The following is an 18534-nucleotide window of genomic DNA, read 5'->3' as shown; positions in this document are numbered from 1 at the left end:
CAGAGAAAAGGCCTATCTTTGTCATCCCCTCCCCCAAATGCCACATGCCCATGTAGAAGGTGCCCGAAGGGCTCTCTCTGCATGGCATGGCATGCACATATCTGAGCTGACCTTGCTTCCGCTGACACCTGTGGAAGACAGGTCAGTGCTGGAGGGTTGAGTAGGGATGCTGAGTGAGCCCTAGTGCAGGATAGTGCATGTTAGGGTGCATACATGGCTGTAAGCACAGGACAAGCTTTGAGACACAGACCTTCCTCCTGGATCCTCCAGCACAGCCCAGCACTACAAAGCTTATCTACCACCCCTCTACCCAGGGGTGTCCTTCCCCATCCTGCTGTGGGAGGAAAGAGTCAAGAGCATCTTCTCAGAGCTGTCCTCCCTCTGCTCCGGCTCCTGCTCAGGCTCCAGCTCCCGATCCCTCCTACGCAGCAGCCAGTTCCTGGAGCCTTTCCTCAGCCACCACCCCTTCTAGCCCCCGACTCCCTGCCCTTCTAACCCCTAACCCAGACTCACTGGGTCCCTTGGGGTTGACCCTAGTCCTTTGCCCTGAAGTCCCTCTACCCCCATGGCCTGATACTGCTACCGCAAATGCCTTTTGCTCATAGGAGCAGAGATTCATGGGGGAGGGGCAGCAGCTTTAAAGGTCATCTTCGGGAAAGAAGGGGAGGCCCATCCTCTGACCTCCCCCTCCTAATCTTTCCTTCCTAGTGACTCAGGTCTTAGCTCTCACTTGGGGCCTGTCTACTATGAAGACTGAGCTGCAGTCACTGCGTGGAGAGAATGGATGGGGAAACCGAGCAGACTTGCAGCTAGCAACAAGCCAAGCACTCCACCTGCCTCCTATGTACCCTTTTACCTATGCCCCAGTGTTAGCTCTCATCCCCAAGGTCCACCCCTTACTCCGTGGCATATAGGAACCTATAACACTGTGCTCACTCCGTGACCTTTCCAGGCCAGTGTGTCACACCCTGTTCCTGCCTGGTCGCAGTCTGACTGAGGGGCAGAGGAAGCGGAGAGGCATCTGCTCCAGAGCACAGTGGGAGCGCCCGGGAATTCAGCACCACACGGTGGACAGCTCCGGGTCCTGCGGACCTGTCAAGAGCGGGATCTCCTGGAAGCTGCTGGAGGCGCTTGGGCTGGGAACCCTGGAGAGGTCCGGCAAAGCGGGAGGTGCAGGCCAGATTGGGGCGGGGTGGCGACGTGAGGAGGGGGGGAAGAGGACCGGGAGTCCGGAGGAACGGAGGAGGGGCTGGGGGCGGGCCGGGGCCGGGGGCGGGGCAGGCCGCGATTGAAAGCGGCTGGGCGGGCGGGCGGAGAGCGCAGAGCCAGCAAGAGAGCCAGCAAGCGGGAACCGGAGCCCCGCGCCAGAGCTGGGCGCGCCAGGTAGGGTTAGCCTGTGGTGCCGCCCTCACTGCCAACCTTTTTTAGCCCTGACCCCACAACCCCAGGGCCCCGCGGGTCCTAGAGTTCTGGAGCACCCAGGCCGAGACGTCCAGACAGCGCTTTCTGGGAGCTCCGGGAAGCGGGAAGACCGTCCCGGGCACCCCGCCTTTCTTCCCAAGAGAACGCACGCCCTGCATCTTGCTTTCCAGTTCCTCCTGCTCCAGCGTCCTCTGGTCCTTCTTTCTGTCTGTGTCTCTGTCTTTGTCTCAGCCTCTCAGGTTCGCTTGCCCTCTCATCAGATATTTGTGGATCTGCCCCTCTGCTGCTGGACTCTTAGGTTCTGCCTCCTTCCCTGCCTCAGCGTCCCTCAGAGCCTTCCCTGGGTTTCTGACCCATCTGTGTTAGTCTTCACCCCTAATTGTCTCTCCCGTTTGCCTGGCTGAACTGCTTCTTTGGAGTCCTCTCAAGCTTCCTGTCCTCCGCACTGGTCCAGTGAGAAGCCGTAGTGTCTGTGGCCAGGACGGGGGTCCTTGAAGTAGTTGCTGTCCTCTTTAGCTGTAGTTCCTTTCCAATCCTCAGGAACTATATGTCCCTCTCCCAGTTTGTTTGATCTCAAGAGCCTGCCTGTGTAGGGTTAATGTATGGTGGATTGTTAGGTACAGGTGATCAGATGCAGGGGGAAAAGGATGGGAGGGGAACTCTGAGGTCAGTCAAAGGCTGAGAAAGGGAATGGTTCTGCTGGGCGTGGAATGAGTGAAGAGAGACAGACACTAAGTCTCCAGCAGCTTCCTATGAAAAGCTAGGGCATCCACAACTCAACTCCAGTACTGTTCAGAGAGGTCTCACCAGGTCAGTTGACCCCCCCTCCCCGTCTGTGACATGCATATATATCCATCCATATCTATTAACTCTGCTGACTTAAACATTTAATTACATGCTACCTTCTCTTCCACCTCACTGTCTCACTGGGATGAGGATCTCCATTCCATTCTCAATCAGGAGACTTTGGGGGCTGGCCCTTTAAGAACCATAGTCTAGGACCCTGAGTGTTCATCTGGGCTTTAGTTTCTCTTGGGCTAGAAACTATTCCATAGAGACTCTCCCCTCTCTGTTGTGGGTCTTCCAATGCCCCAACTCTGGGAATCCAAGGCTCAGGATGGGAGCCAGACCCATGAGTGTGTAATTGCTATGGCCTCAGCTACTACAGTACTGGTCTCCTAGGAGGTTTGTGTAGGCCCTTTGGTTTATGTAGTATTGGGCAGTGGCTGGAACCCCTGCCCTCTGCCTGGGTCCCCACTCCTGCCCTCCCTGCCTTCTGCTGAGTTTGGTAGGGTTCCAGAACCCATCTTTAAGCAAGATTAGGAAAGAGCCTCGGAGACATGAACCTCTGGGGGTAGCCCAGGAGCTTCTCAGCTGAGTTAGTGACATCACCTTCCTAACGACTCTGGAGTACATGGGAAGGGGATGTGGGGAGGTACGGAGTCAGCGGGGAAGCTGGAAATAAAAGGGGGCAGCCACTCTCTGGTTCTACTCTCTCTTTCCTGTTTGTCTGTCTGTCTATCTCTCTGCAGGAGCTGGCCCCCTTCTCACCTCTCTTCCTATCTGTCCTTTCCTAGTCCCTGTTTCCTCCTCTCTTTGCCTTTGCTGCTGCTGTCCTCACCCCTTGAAGACCCTGGTCCCCTGGACTTAGCCATCCCTTTTGGGGCCATGGAATCACTGCTTGGGTTTCTGGCACTGCTGCTGCTGTGGGGTGCTGTGGCCGAGGGCCCGGCCAAGAAGGTGCTGACCCTGGAGGGGGACCTGGTGCTGGGTGGTCTGTTCCCAGTGCATCAGAAGGGTGGCCCAGCAGAGGAGTGTGGAGCTGTTAACGAGCACCGTGGCATACAGCGCCTAGAGGCCATGCTTTTTGCACTGGATCGCATCAACCGTGACCCCCACCTGCTGCCTGGTGTGCGCTTGGGTGCGCACATCCTCGACAGCTGCTCCAAGGATACACACGCCCTGGAGCAGGCGCTGGACTTTGTGCGTGCCTCACTCAGTCGTGGCGCTGATGGCTCACGCCACATCTGTCCTGATGGCTCCTATGCCACCCACAGTGATGCTCCTACAGCTGTCACCGGTGTCATTGGTGGCTCCTACAGTGATGTCTCCATCCAGGTATGTGGCAATCACCCAAACCGGCATTAGGAAGGGGACTGGGAAGGGTGAACCAACAATGTTTCTGATAAGCAGGGACTTCCTAGACAAGTGCATCCAAAAGGGCACCATGCATCTTTCTTTCTTTCTTTCTTTTTTTAAAAGATTTATTTATTATATATAAGTACATTGTCGCTGTCTTCAGACACACCAGAAGAGGGCATCAGATCTCATTACAGATGGTTGTGAGCCACCATGTGGTTGCTGGGAATTGAACTCAGGACCTCTGGAAGAGCAGTCAGTGCTCCTAACCACTGAGCCATCTCTCCAGCCCCACCATGCATCTTTCTTTCAGCCATGTCTTACAAAACCGCAAGAAAGTTCCCTGGCCATATAATAATAATAGGGTTGGTTTCTAGAGAATGTGTAAGAGAAACTTCTCTTGTGGGGGAAGGAGAGAAAACAGAACCATCACATTACATGTGCATGCACTCACACACACACACACACACACACACACACACACACACACACACCTGATATTCAAGATCCCAAAAGGCTTATGAGGCAGCCTCTGAAATCAGCCTTTAGGACTGAATCCTGGCTCCTGTCCTACTAACTGCACGACTCTGGGCAGGTTTTTTTTTTTTTTTTTTTTTTTTTTTTCTATATCTCAGCTTCCTTTTTATAAACTAGGATTAATAATACTTTCTACTTTTAGGTTCCCAGTAGAAATTTAATGAGAGGTTGAGCATGTATCAAAGAACCTGGCAGGTCATAAGGGCATAGTCGGCATGAGCTGCTGTCAGTGTTAACCCATTTTATAGACAAGGAAACAGCTTCAGAGGGAAGCAGGTCATAAATCAATGTGGTAGCAAAGCGGGCAGTAGGAAATCAGGCTCTAACCCTAGTCAGACCACTTTTGTCTGGATTTGACAGAGAAGTCAGACAGAATCCAGGAGCAGCCAAAAGAAACAAGGCGGGGGGCCCAGGAGGAAGAGAAGTTGGGGGAGAACATAGATGGGGAGGGTACCCTAAGATCTTCAAGTGATGCAGAATTTGAGAGGCTAGGGACGCCACCGCTATTTCTTGTTTGTCCACAAGGGGTCAGCAGAGTGTGCCCTGCTAGGCTCCCCGCTATGGATCCAGATGACTTTCTTCTCTACTCTCTGGACTGCACCCTGGGCTCACTTAGCAGCTTTAGCCTAGGTGGAATCTTCTTTTCCTGACTGGGTCTCCTCTCACCTATGTCCTTTCCTGTCTGTGCTCAGTGAGGGTGCAGAGAGATCAGAGGAGAACTGGAATCGAGGCTGGGGGCTATCTTGGGACTTGTGTGAGAGCCTCAGTTTCCTTAGGAGACTGGCAGAGGTCATTGCCTCAGAAGAGGAACTTAGATCCTGACCTGGGTTGATGGTTTCGGAGAGATGAAGCTGAGTCAAGAGCCATGGGATGTAGGCGGGAACTAAGTTACCTGTCTTGCTAATCCCAACTCCTAGAGGTAGTCGGGTAGCTTCTGGGATGGGTATGACTTCACCAGTGCCTGTCTCTGTAGCCCTGGCTTTGACAGGAATGGGTGGGTAGCCTCCCCTGGCTGTCTTCAAAAGACTCTGGAATGCTTTACCAGCAACCCCTCTCACAGTTTCCCCTAGGGCTGTGTGTGTGTGTGTGTGTGTGTGTGTGTGTGTGTGTGTGTGTCTGGAAGCATAGTCACCTTGCTATCTCAAGCGACCTTTCTCTAGCAGAGCTACCCTTTAGAGACAAGGCTGCTTTTTTTTCCCCTCCTAGCCTGGTCACCAGAGGCCCAGTCTTTAGTCCTCAGATTATGCTGTCCTGATAATGTTTCCCCCTCATTCCAGCCCCTCTATCTAGCATATTCCACAGTGTCAGATTCCACATGCTAGACACTGATGCCGCCACACAGATCACTTTCAACTGTTCAGCAGCTTGTGATTAAGAACCCACAGCACAGGGAGATTTTTATTAGAGGAGTGCAGAGAAAGAAAGTGTGTGAAGAGATAGAGATTTAACCATTGGAGAACCTATATCCCAACTACAGGGTCTTAGCCCTCTTCTGTAGGGCCTGCGCTTCCGTTTACCCACCATCTGGGGCTCTCGGATGAATCCCATTCTAGAGGCTATAAGGACCAAAGGTTAAGAAATGAGGCATTAGGCAGTCAGTGGCAGAATAGGGAACCTGGTTCATTTTAGGCTTAGGCATCTAGTGGAGACCAACTTGGGCTTCCAAAGCTATGTGACCCTTGGATCTAAGCCTTTCTTTCTGGGTGACTTTTGTCCAACATTTGCCCATGAGAATCGTTACTAAAGAAGAACTAACTGTATGGGGAGGAAATCTTTGAGTATCCTAGATAACTCTTTATGCTGGTGCAGCCAAGTGCTAATCTCTCTCCAACCCAGGCCATTCTTCGTTCCCCTTGCCCTGCATCTGGTTCGGGTGCAGTACATGGTCCTGGGTGTTTTCCCCCTCAATCCTTAGGGGAGGAGAGAAATCCTCTATCCCCAGGTAGAAGACACACCAAGTTCAGACTTGGGTGTTTAGATAGGGACCTCTCAAAACTGACCTGTGGTCCCCAGGTCCAGTAGGTATGGGGGATGCCCCTGACTCTAAAGCTTGCTTCACCTGGCCTCTGACCTTTCTGCTCCCTACCCTTGCCCAGGTGGCCAATCTCCTGCGGCTGTTCCAGATCCCACAGATCAGCTATGCCTCCACCAGTGCCAAGCTGAGTGACAAGTCCCGTTATGATTACTTTGCTCGCACTGTGCCCCCAGACTTCTTCCAAGCCAAGGCGATGGCTGAGATTCTCCGCTTTTTCAATTGGACATATGTGTCTACGGTGGCATCTGAGGGTGACTATGGTGAGACAGGCATTGAGGCCTTTGAGCTCGAGGCTCGGGCACGCAACATCTGCGTGGCCACTTCTGAGAAGGTAGGCCGTGCCATGAACCGCGCAGCCTTCGAGGGCGTGGTGCGAGCCCTGCTGCAGAAGCCTAGCGCCCGAGTGGCTGTGCTCTTCACCCGGTCCGAGGATGCCCGAGAGTTGCTTGCAGCCACCCAGCGCCTCAACGCCAGCTTCACCTGGGTGGCCAGCGACGGCTGGGGGGCCCTGGAGAGCGTGGTGGCAGGCAGTGAAAGGGCTGCCGAGGGCGCTATCACCATTGAGCTGGCCTCCTACCCCATCAGTGACTTTGCCTCCTACTTCCAGAGCTTGGATCCCTGGAACAACAGCAGGAACCCTTGGTTCCGTGAGTTCTGGGAGGAGAGGTTTCGTTGCAGCTTCCGGCAGCGAGACTGTGCCGCCCACTCTCTACGGGCCGTGCCCTTTGAACAGGAGTCAAAGATCATGTTTGTGGTCAATGCAGTGTACGCCATGGCCCACGCCCTGCACAACATGCACCGTGCCCTCTGTCCCAACACCACCCGCCTCTGTGATGCCATGAGGCCTGTCAATGGGCGCCGCCTCTACAAAGACTTCGTGCTCAATGTCAAGTTTGACGGTAATAGTGCTGGCCAGTGCCCGTTAGCCTGCAGACCTTCAGGTTCCATTACATAGCTAAGAAAACAGGATGGAACACAAGGACATAGTCAGGGACTGTGTCAATTAGGACAAAAGGACCATAAGCAGAGAACCCCAGCTGGAGTCAGGGCTGACTCTAGGAACTCTGTCTACTGCTTGGACATTGCCTTCTAGCTCTTGAGTCTTTATCTGGCTAGGGGAACCCAAGCAATTCACAGGAGGAGTGAGAGTCCCAGTCAGGGTAGGTTGAGAGTAAACCATAGGGAAAACTTCCTCTACTTAGGTGAAACTTCTATTATAGGTCATGCTATGTAGCCTAGGCTTGCCTCCAACTCACTGTGTAGCCCAGGACAGCCCGAAACTCATAGCAATTCTCCTGCTTCAGTCTCCCAAGTGATGGAACTATATTGTGCACCACTACACTTCGTTTTGATTTTTTTTTTTTTTTTTACCCAAAGAATCAAAAATGTTCTCAAAAGCAAAAATTAAAGTACCCGTTAAGAAGACCAACAGCCTCAGAGCCAATGTGCTCAGCTTCAGGAAGAATCTTTGAGGGTACAGTGGAAGAAGCTGCCGGGGCCGATAGAGCATAGAATCAACCACAAGGCAAGACTTAGACCAAGAACTCAGTTATCCTCAGCATCCTGATGGTGGGAGGCAGTTTCTAGGACCCTCATGGGTACCAAAGTTTGAGGGTGCTGATCCCTTATCTAAAGTGGCATAGAATGTCCAAATAACTTTCACTCAGCTTCCTGTTGCCTTAATCATTCATGCATTCATGTCCCAGAAATCCAGCTTGGGTCATCAGGCTTGACAGCAAACACCTTTACTGGCTTGATCTAGCTCAGCAGCCCATAACTGAATGTTTTAAAAAATGTTTTTGCCAGGTATGACTTCTCATACTAGGGGGATGACTGTGAACTCTCTCTCTCTCTCTCTCTCTCAAATATATATTCTTTCACAGTGTGGCATTAGCTAGCTCTATTGCCCTGGAACCTGTGTTGATCCTAATTGCACTAAGATAGACACCCAGAGCTGTGATTGGATCAGATAGAGTGTCAGGGATAACATCTGGGCTTTTCATGGAGTTGACGTGAGAGAAAAGCCGTTTTCAGCTTGCTGGGCTTGGTTGGGTAGAGTTAGGTCGAGAGAATGTGGAGTTCAGGAAGAAGAAATAGGAACTGGGCAGATGGGGATTCCAATCCAGAGAGCACTGCGCACTTCTGAGCTCCTCAGCATCTCATCTGGCTGGACGCCTGATTCCTCGCTGGGATCAGGGGTGGCTGTAGTCCTGGTTCCTGAGCCTGGCCGGGTGACAGAGGGTTAGGGGATAGAGAGTGGCAGTGGCCATCCTATGGAAGGCTCTTATTTCAGGTGGCTACTGAGGTTGGGATTCAGTTTGCAATGGACTGACCAGGACTGAGGCAGATTTAGTGGATGGACTGTTGCAGCTGGAGGCCAGGTTTGGCTTTGGGATCTTTGTTAAGTTTTTCAGGAGAGAGCTATGTTGTGTGTTGTGAGACAGAGTTTGAAGACTAAGGTCTGAGATCACAAGTTATAACAGGATGTGGCTTAGAGTGAGTGAGATTGAGTTTGATGCTGAAGTCTAGGGGTCGTGGTGTTATAAACCATCTTTTAGAAAAGTAGCTTGGGGTGGGGTCGGGGCTGGACAGATGGCTCAGTGGTCTTCCATGGGACCCAGTTTTAACCCCAGTATCCACATGGCAGCTCACAGCTGTCTATAACTCTAAGATCTGATACCCTCACACAGACATACATACAGGCGAAACACCAATCACATAAACTAAAAATAAATTTCAGAAAGAAAAGAAAACGTGGCTGGGGTTAAAATAAGATGGGCTTCAGTTTTGCAGTGAGGTAGCCTTAGCCCTGGGGTTTGGGTTTTTTCTGAGGGTGACCGTTGAGGTCACATCAGAGGAACTCACTGGTCTTCCTTTCTCTCCTCTATTCCAGCCCCCTTCCGCCCAGCAGATACTGATGACGAGGTCCGCTTTGACCGCTTTGGTGACGGAATTGGCCGTTACAACATCTTCACCTATCTGCGGGCGGGCAGTGGGCGCTATCGCTACCAGAAGGTAGGCTACTGGGCGGAAGGCCTGACTCTAGACACTAGCATCATCCCATGGGCCTCCCCATCCGCTGGCCCGCTTCCTGCCTCTCGCTGTAGTGAGCCCTGCCTTCAGAATGAGGTGAAGAGCGTGCAGCCCGGGGAGGTCTGCTGCTGGCTCTGCATCCCCTGTCAGCCCTATGAGTACAGGCTGGATGAATTCACCTGTGCTGACTGTGGCCTGGGCTACTGGCCCAACGCCAGTCTGACTGGCTGCTTTGAGCTGCCCCAGGAGTACATCCGCTGGGGTGACGCCTGGGCGGTGGGACCTGTCACCATCGCCTGCCTGGGTGCCCTGGCCACCCTCTTTGTGTTGGGTGTCTTTGTGAGGCATAATGCCACACCTGTGGTCAAAGCCTCTGGTCGGGAGCTTTGCTACATTCTGCTGGGAGGCGTCTTCCTCTGCTACTGTATGACCTTCATCTTCATTGCCAAGCCCTCCACGGCCGTCTGTACCTTACGGCGCCTCGGTTTGGGTACTGCCTTCTCTGTCTGCTACTCAGCTCTCCTCACCAAGACCAATCGCATCGCTCGAATCTTTGGCGGGGCCCGGGAGGGTGCCCAGCGGCCGCGCTTCATCAGTCCCGCCTCACAGGTGGCCATCTGCCTGGCACTTATCTCGGGCCAGCTGCTCATTGTTGCCGCCTGGCTGGTCGTGGAGGCACCTGGCATAGGCAAGGAGACAGCCCCTGAACGGCGGGAAGTGGTGACACTGCGCTGTAACCACCGTGACGCAAGCATGCTCGGCTCACTGGCCTACAACGTGCTCCTCATCGCTCTCTGCACGCTCTATGCCTTCAAGACCCGCAAGTGCCCGGAGAACTTCAACGAAGCCAAGTTCATCGGCTTCACCATGTACACCACCTGCATCATCTGGCTGGCATTCCTTCCCATCTTCTATGTCACCTCCAGTGATTATCGGGTGAGCGTGTGTTGCCAAAGTAGGCAGGGCAGAAACACCAGACCTAGTCTTTCCTGCTATCTCGTTTTATCTACGGTTAACTCTAAAGCCCCAAGAAGTCAAATGGACCCCAGGGAAAGGTTTAAGGGAGAAAGAAAGCTTGGAGAAATGTCCGTGGAGGTGGATACTTGCTGGGTGTGTGTGTGCCAGGTGTCAGTCATGGGTGGTGCCAGGTGTCAGTCATGGATAGTGCCAGGTGTCAGTCATGAGTGGTGCCAGGTGTCAATCATTGGGGGGCAGGTGTCAGTCATGGGTGGTGCCAGGTGTTAATCATGGGTGGTGCCAGGTGTTAATCATGGGTGGTGCCAGGTGTCAGTCATGGGGTGGGGGCAAGTGTCAGTCATGGGTGGTGCCAGGTGTCAGTCATGGGTAGTGCCAGCTGTCAGTCATGGATAGTGCCAGGTGTCAGTCATGAGTGGTGCCAGGTGTCAATCATTGGGGGGCAGGTGTCAGTCATGGGTGGTGCCAGGTGTTAATCATGGGTGGTGCCAGGTGTCAGTCATGGGGTGGGGGCAAGTGTCAGTCATGGGTGGTGCCAGGTGTCAGTCATGGAGTGGGGGCAAGTGTCAGTCATGGGTGGTACCAGGTGTCAGTCATGGGGTGGGGGCAAGTGTCAGGACTGATACCATCGACTAACCTGGGAGACGCTGGGGTTGTAAGAAATATGTTCCAGAGAGTGCAAGCTATGCCTTGTTCCAGTGAAGGGTCATTTGGAGATGGAGGAAGGGATAGTCAACAAATGAAGAACAGGAAGGGTAGGAGGAAGAGACGCAGGAGGAGGGCTGAGGAAAATTAAAGTAGGTGGCAAACAGTTCCAACTGGCACTCAAGGGGTGTCCTCAGCTCCAACAAGCACAGCTACTTCGGATGAGATGGCCCTGGAAGGTCTCTCTGAGGAGGCAGGTGAGCTGAGCTCTGAATAATCAGAGCATCGTCTTGGTTAATCCTCATGACTCAAAAGCCACAGTGAAGCCTCAGAGAGCTAGTCCCATGCTCCAGTCATTCAGCTTGGGAGTCCCGAACAGGGTCTTAAACTGATGGCCTTAACTATGAAAGGGACAGGAACACTGTGGCAAAAAGCCCTGGTGTAGGTCCTTTCTCCATGACACTGGGGGGTGGGGGTGGGGATCGCCCGCTCAGCTGCTTTGTTTGCACCTGCTGGGCCACCTGCTAGGGTAGTGGAGGCCAAGGCTGGGGAGGGAATCTGGTCTGACTCAGCCTGCATTTGCATATGATTTGCATTTGCATGCCAATCATGGGCAGCTAAAGACTCACCAGAGATGCACAGCAGTCAACCACCCGTGCACACACCTGTGTATAAGCACACATGCCGTGCATGTGAGAAAATGCACGAACATTCCCTTATGTACCTGCAAGTGTGTGCACACACCCCATGGCACATCTAGAGCAGACACACAACTTGCCCACACATAGATTCCCTCCCCACCCACAAACACTTGTGCATTCTCTGCATACTCACGACCACACACATATGCCCACACTGACATGCTTTCGTCTGCACAAATGTACTCCATACATGCACCCCTTGCGTGCCTGTGCAGGCGCACCATGTGTATACACACACCCTTTCATGTTCATAACACAGCTGGGATTCTGGTGTGCCTCGGAAAATGATGAACTAGGGCTGACACTGTGATTGTGATCCTTCTTTGAGGCTTGGCTAAAGGACTATTTATTAAATACTACCATCTTTTCCTGCCTCTGCTTAGGCAGGGGGTCATAGGCCTAGGCCCAGGCCCAGGCATTTGGAATGTCTTCCTGACCTTCTTTGACCTTCCCTGACCTTCCCTGACCTTCCTTGACCTTCCTTGACCTTCCTTGACCTTCCTTGACCCATGCACGCGCATCCCTCACAGGTGCAGACCACTACGATGTGCGTGTCCGTCAGCCTCAGTGGCTCTGTGGTGCTCGGCTGCCTCTTTGCACCCAAGCTGCACATTATCCTTTTCCAGCCACAGAAGAATGTGGTGAGCCACCGGGCACCTACCAGCCGCTTTGGCAGTGCTGCCCCTAGGGCCAGCGCCAACGTTGGTCAAGGTTAGCATCCTACACCCTCCCCTACTGGGTCCCCTCTCCTGCCCAGCTCCTAGGCATGAAGTCCCCTCCCTGGGGCTGATGAGGTTTCTTTTCTGGGAATGAGGCACCATCAAGCTAACACTGGACACAAGGGAGGGACATAGGTGGATGATCACCCTCTTGCTGCCTCTTGGAGTCAGTCCCAACCTTTGGCTTACCTTTCCTTAGGGTCTGGATCCCAGTTTGTTCCCACTGTTTGCAATGGCCGTGAGGTGGTTGACTCAACAACATCATCGCTTTGAAGATCCCACACTCCTGCCCTGACATGGCTGCTCCCGAACCCAGCGTAGACCCTCTCCCACGGCCAGGAGGAAGTTGGCTGAAGCACTGCAATAATCCCCACACCCCCAATACCTGCCCCCAAAGTCACCCACCTCCTGGATTCCCAGCCATTTAGGTCAGAAGCCAGAGTCCTTCTCTGGGGAGCCTCTGCAATGGCTGGTAACTATCTTTGTAGCTGTGCCCTGTGTTTTCCAGGCCTGGGACTCAGAGGTGGAGATAAATCAGTGTGTATTGTGTTCTAGAACAGCGTGGCTAAGGACAACAGGCCCAACCCCCATGTAAAGGTGCTTCCAGTCCAGCCCCTGCTCCAGGCCTTTTTAATTTTTTTATAAGTTACTCTGGGATACAGAGGATGATTACTGTGGGGATCATTCTCACCCCTCCTTACCCAGTAGTTTGTCCCGTGGTTTATTTTGTATTACCTGTAAATAAAGTGTCTTTATTTAAACATCTTTTTTTTTTTAATTTTATAGACAGGGTCCCATGTATACCAAGGTGGCCGCAAACTTGCTGTGTATCTGAGCATGACTTGAAACTTCTGACTCTCCTACTTCTGCCTCCCAAGTACTGGGATTAAAGGAGTGAGTGCATGTAGGTCTTCCGCACCACATGCATGCAGTGCCGACAGAGACCAGAAGAGGGCAGCAGATCCCCTAGGACAGGAGTTACAGTTGGTTGTGAGCTTACTATGTCAGGGCTGGGAACCGAACCTGAAGCCTCTGGAAAGGCAGCAAGTACTCTTAACCCTTGAGCCATCTCTCTAGCCCCCTTACTTATTTATTTTAAAATAACTCTGACTTGAGAATTCCCTCCTCAGTCTCCCACCGTTCCATTGTGCTAGTGTGTGTCGACTCTGGCCGGTGCTCAGCGCAGCCAGGCTGAAAAGGTGTCCACTACCCTTCCTTGAAGGAGCCATTGAAGACTGGTCAGCCTCCTCTGGAATTGTGTGGTCTTCTAGGAGATGGTTTCCCTCAGAGACCCTCAGACCTACGGTGTGGTGTGTGTGGGAAGTGGGTTACTCACTGCGGACTCTCCATGACAGGCTGACTGGAATTTGAACAAGCCAGAGCCAGGATGGGTGTTGGATGCAGACATGGCACTGAATGTTACTTATTCACAGGTAATATACATAGCCAGAAGGGCCCACAAGGAAGAGGTGAGGCAGGGGTGCAGACACTGGGGTGGAGAGGCCATCTGTGGCCGTCATCAGAAAAGGGTCTTTTCCAATCTCCAGTCTCTGGAGGACTTCTGGTCTGAAGATGGCTGGCTGAGCCTGGCATGCTGTGGGCATCTGCCACGTTCACCATCTGGAGCTCACCAGTAGAGGGCTCCAAGGCCCTCAGCTTCTGCTCCCAGGGCAGGTCTCTCAGCAGCCTCCCAAGGCCTAGAGGGTAGTGAACAGTGAGCTGGAGGAATATGGCCTCTGCAAGGCCCGGCTTCTGGAAACTCACAGGGACAAAGTCCTGTGTGAGGAAACCAGCCAGAGACATTGAGTTTTCAAGTGAGCTAATTTGCATCAGTGGGCTGGTGAAGTCTGGAAATGTGGGTTAACAATTTTCAAAAGTGGAAATAAAGATGAGGAAAGAGAATTTTAGGGATGGCTTTCTCCCCAGCTGATGTGTGGGATGCAGGGATGAAAGGAAGATGGGATATTCAGCTAGCTGTGGAGGTCATAAACAGAAAACGCCTTTTTTTTTTCTTTTTTTAACTGTTTTTTTTTTTTTTTTTTTTTTTTTAAGTATAAATATATATCCCATGTGGCATTTGGGAAATACCTATACCAAAAAGCTTTGTTTCTTAGATAAAATAATAACTTTTTCTCATTTAACCTGAGCCTCTTTAAAGATTTTCTTTAAAATTTTATTTATTTATTTCATATATGTAAATACACTGTCGCTGTCCTCAGACACACCAGAAGAGGGCATCAGATCCATTACAGATGGCTGTGAGCTAACATGTGGTTGCTGGGAATTGAACTCAGGACTTCTGGAAGAGCAGTCAGTGCTCTTAACTGCTGAGCCATCTCTGCAGCCCGCCTCTTACATTATCAGCTCAAATTGCCCAGACCACTGGAGAAGCTGGAATAGAGAGGCTCTTGGCTGCCTAAGAACCCAGCCTTGTTCCCAGGGACCAGGCACCAGGGTGCCTGGAGCAGCCATCTTTGTTTTCAATCTGCTGGTTTTTGTTTTTCCTGAGTCTTCTTGCCATCCTCCATGAAGAGTGCCCTTGATTTCACTCTGAACCTGTAGGAAAGTTGAAAGAGTTCCCTTGTTTATATGGCTCAGGGGATTTTCCCTTTAAAATAAACATGGAATAAATGTATGTTATCAGTATTAGTGGTAACTACATTGCTGTGTCGTAGTCACAGGCACCCACTAGCTAACTGCAGAGCTGTCCTGCAGTGGAGAGTCTCAGCCTATCCAGACCACCATCTCAGAGGAAGAAGAGCCTGAGGGCTAGGAATCTGGAAAGAAACACAAAAATGGGTGGGGAATCCTACAGCCCTGCCCTCTCATGTGCCAACTACACCCTCTTCCCTCCCCGGCCCATGTGGGTCAAACTTCATGATTATAGTCCATGGCCACCCCATTACTACCCTGTAGTGTTGTGTCAGTGAGTGTGTATGGGGGGGGAAGGGCATGCATTCCAAGGTCATAGGTCACTTCAGGTATCATTCCTCAGGAAACGTCCATCTTGTTCAGGGGGATAACTTAACCTATAAATGGCTGGTTTTAGGCTGGCGAGTCCCAGGACCTGCCTGTGTCTGCTTGCCCGGTGCTGGGATTACCAGCTCAGTAAAAAGTAGTGACTTTTCACACGGGCTAAGGACGGACACAGGCCCTCAGGCTTGCGTCCCCCATATGTCCTGGCTGACTCTTCCGGCCCCACGGGCAGTGAATCTAGGTGTTTGCTCCCCAGCTCTCGAATCTTACCACAAATTTAGGAGACCAGGGCCATGTCATCTCTCACCCCAACTCCAACTTCCGGCCCTCAGCGGCCCCGGGGTTTCTGTCTCTCTTGTTCTTCACTCCAGTGCCACATCCCACCGTCCCACAGCATGTGACGCCTCAGCCTGCCCATTCTAGGGTCTGAGGGCCAGATATACCAAACGTCTGTGATTCATCCCTGGACATGTCCGCCATGGTGAACTGACCGACCATCTGAATATCAGCACCATGTGCTCTGCTTGCAAGCCAAAGTTCCCACGCAGGCGCTCCACTGATACCTTTGTTCAAAGGCTCGCCCTCATCCACCTCCATCTTTTATCCGTCCCTTTAATTGGCCTTGTGGAAACTTCCAGAAAACCCTCTGTCCTGTCTTTGTGGACCTGTATCTTACTCAACTGAAACCCACAAAACTCAGGCATCTCAGGTCCCCAAGTCCTGGTAGGGCAAAGTGGGGGGGGGCCGTCTCATCCCAAGGGCAGTTTTGATGACAGATGCTTTCCCACATGCGTGTCCTGTCCAGGAGCACAGCCTTGAGACACTATCTCTGTCCAAGTCCAGGGTAGCAACTTCAGGTGTGCAAGGAGCAGGGGGAGGGGTGTTGAAAAGAATGACAAGGAGCTGGGGCTAAGACCCAACTCTTCCATCCACCCCTGCCCCTGCCAGCACCCCAGGGAGAGCATTTCCCAGCGCGGTACTCAGGCAAACACACCACCCTACATGCCTGCTCTGCTAGTGTGAAGCTCACGGGAGGGAAGGAAAAGGAGGATTTCCCAAGGCTTTTCTCAAAGCCCTCAGAAAATGTCTCCACCCCAAGTCTCAACAGAGAAAGGTAAAGGCTCCCCTGCTTCTGTTCCCATGGTCCAGTTAATCATGACACAAAGTGTTCTCGGTCTCAGGGAGAGGCGAGCTCTGGGGACAGCAAGGCAAAGAGAAAGTGAGGGACAAGAAAGGGAGGAGAGAGGTAGAGAAATGGGGAAGATGTGGGAGGAAGAGGAAGAAAATAAAACCCTGAGGGCTCTTACCAAGATGTCAGTACTGATCTTGGTGGTGGAGTTTGGGGTGGCAGTAGTGACGATGATGGTGATGATGGTGATGATGGTGGTGGTGGTGATGGTGATGATGGTGATGCTTGAGACTGAGATGGTGGTGGTGGTGATGATGGTGATGATGGTGATACTTGAGACTGAGTCTCATTATGTAGTCTTGACTATCCTAGAATTCTCTATGTAGGCCAGGCTAGTCTTGAATTCAGAGATATGCCTACCTCTGCCTCCCGAGTGCTGGGATTAAAGGATTCTCCACCATTCCTGGCCTAGGTTTGCTTAAAAAAAAAAAAAAAAAAAAGACTTTTCCAGTATATGCTCCCTGTAAACAGTTTAAGCCTTGCATAAAAGTACAAAAGAGAGAAAAATCAAAGTATTACCTCAAGCTTCATGATTCAAATATAACCGTCATTAACATTCTGGTACAGCATGCTAGACATATTTCTATGCATTTTTACAGATAGGGGAGATAGAAATACTCTCATAAAAATGGGATCATGCCATATGTCTATTTTTTTAGTGGATTTAATTTTACTTGACTCTAATTGAAGAAAATGAATTTGAAGTAAAATTGGAAGGAATTCTTGAACTTTACATACATTTTTTTTTTTCACCACAGAAGATGTCTTTCCTCTCAGAAGGAGTCCTCTAAGCTCAAGAAAAGAGCTGGTGTGACATTTGAAGGTAAACACTCCTTTGGTCTCCAAGGTTTACCAGTTGTCAACTTTCTTGCAGTCTGAAAGGAATGACTCACTTCGGCGTGGGGGGGGGGCTGGGGGTCTCCTGTCCTCTCTGGTTTACTCACACAGGATGCTGGGGTCTCCTGTCCTCTCTGGTTTACCCACACAGGACGCTGGGGTTTCTTGTACTCTTGGGTCCACATACACAGGACACCAGGACCGGGGCCTGCCCATCCTGTCATTTGCTGTCATAGTGCAGAAGAGGAGCGAGGCAGGCTGGGATCTCATCACTGTGGAGGACTGAGCTCCCATCCCCATGGTGTCTCTCCTCCTCCAATTCATTCCAGAGACTAGAGAGTTTTGTCATTGCCCTTTACATCTTTGATCTTTTGTGAATTAACTTCTTGGTGTGGCATGAGATAAGAGTCAATATTAATCTCCATGACACAAATATTCAGTTGCTTCAGAGTTTGCAGACCGAGGTGCCTCGAATTGCTTGGTCAGAATCACTCACCTGTTTCTAGACTCCACTGTGTCTCAGTGATGTATGAGCTTATCCCAGAGAACACTACCTTGTCTGAATCCTCCAGCCTCAGAGCAAGTAAGTCTTCAGAGAAGGAACGCTCAGGCTCTTTGGTCTTCTACTCTCTCTGCCTCAGACTGCCTTGGTCTTTCCAGGTCTTTCCATCTCAACATTAATTTTGGCACCAGCCCTTCAAGCTTTGGGGGGAAATGGATTTAGACAATTATAATCTTACCAATATTGTCATTCAATCTACAGGCTTAATGTACCTTCTCCTTTGTTTCAGTCTTAATTCCAGCTGTTTTCCACTAGTGTATTAATGCACAATTGATTTTTGAAATTGCAGTAAATTATAAGTGACAAAAAAAAATTACCACTTAGACTATGTTTCGTTACACCACATAATTACCTTCCTGTGTGTGGCTTGGAAGATCTCTCTCAGCAGTCTTTGAAGAGATGATACATTGTTATTAACCATCACCAACATGCTTATGAACAGATGCCCAGTCCCTATATGCTCAAACAGAAACTGTCTATGTGTTAAACATCCGTTTCTTGTCTTTCTCCCAACCCCAAGCCCTTCCCGCTACTGTTTTACTCTCTGTTTCTTGGAGATTTTTTAAACGGCTTTTTATTTTGTTTTGGTTTGCTTTGTTTAGTCTTGGAGACTGGATCTGATGTAGCCCAAGCTAACCTAAATTTCCTGTGTAGCCAAGGTTGACCTTAAGTTCTGGATCCTCCTGTCTCCCAAATGTCGGGCTTACAGACAGGCACAGCCAGCCTGGCCCTGCTTTTGTTTGTTTCCGCTGCTTTAGATTCCA

General features: G+C 51.2%; 1 protein-coding gene across 1 annotated transcript; it reads left to right on the top strand.

The window, feature by feature from the left end:
- Positions 1-2931: 2931 nt before the first annotated feature.
- On the top strand, positions 2932-12479 carry GRM2 (glutamate metabotropic receptor 2; the record flags this gene model as incomplete). Its single annotated transcript, XM_080934852.1, has 5 exons — positions 2932-3540; positions 6195-7032; positions 9027-10102; positions 12018-12198; positions 12406-12479. Exons 1-5 carry the CDS (start codon positions 3091-3093, stop codon positions 12477-12479), a joined length of 2619 nt encoding a protein of 872 aa, XP_080790978.1. The 5' UTR covers positions 2932-3090.
- Positions 12480-18534: the final 6055 nt, after the last annotated feature.

Source organism: Micromys minutus, assembly GCF_963924665.1.
Source record: "Micromys minutus genome assembly, chromosome: 21".
NCBI lineage: Eukaryota > Metazoa > Chordata > Mammalia > Rodentia > Muridae > Micromys > Micromys minutus.
This window is presented reverse-complemented; position numbering and strand designations above follow the sequence as displayed.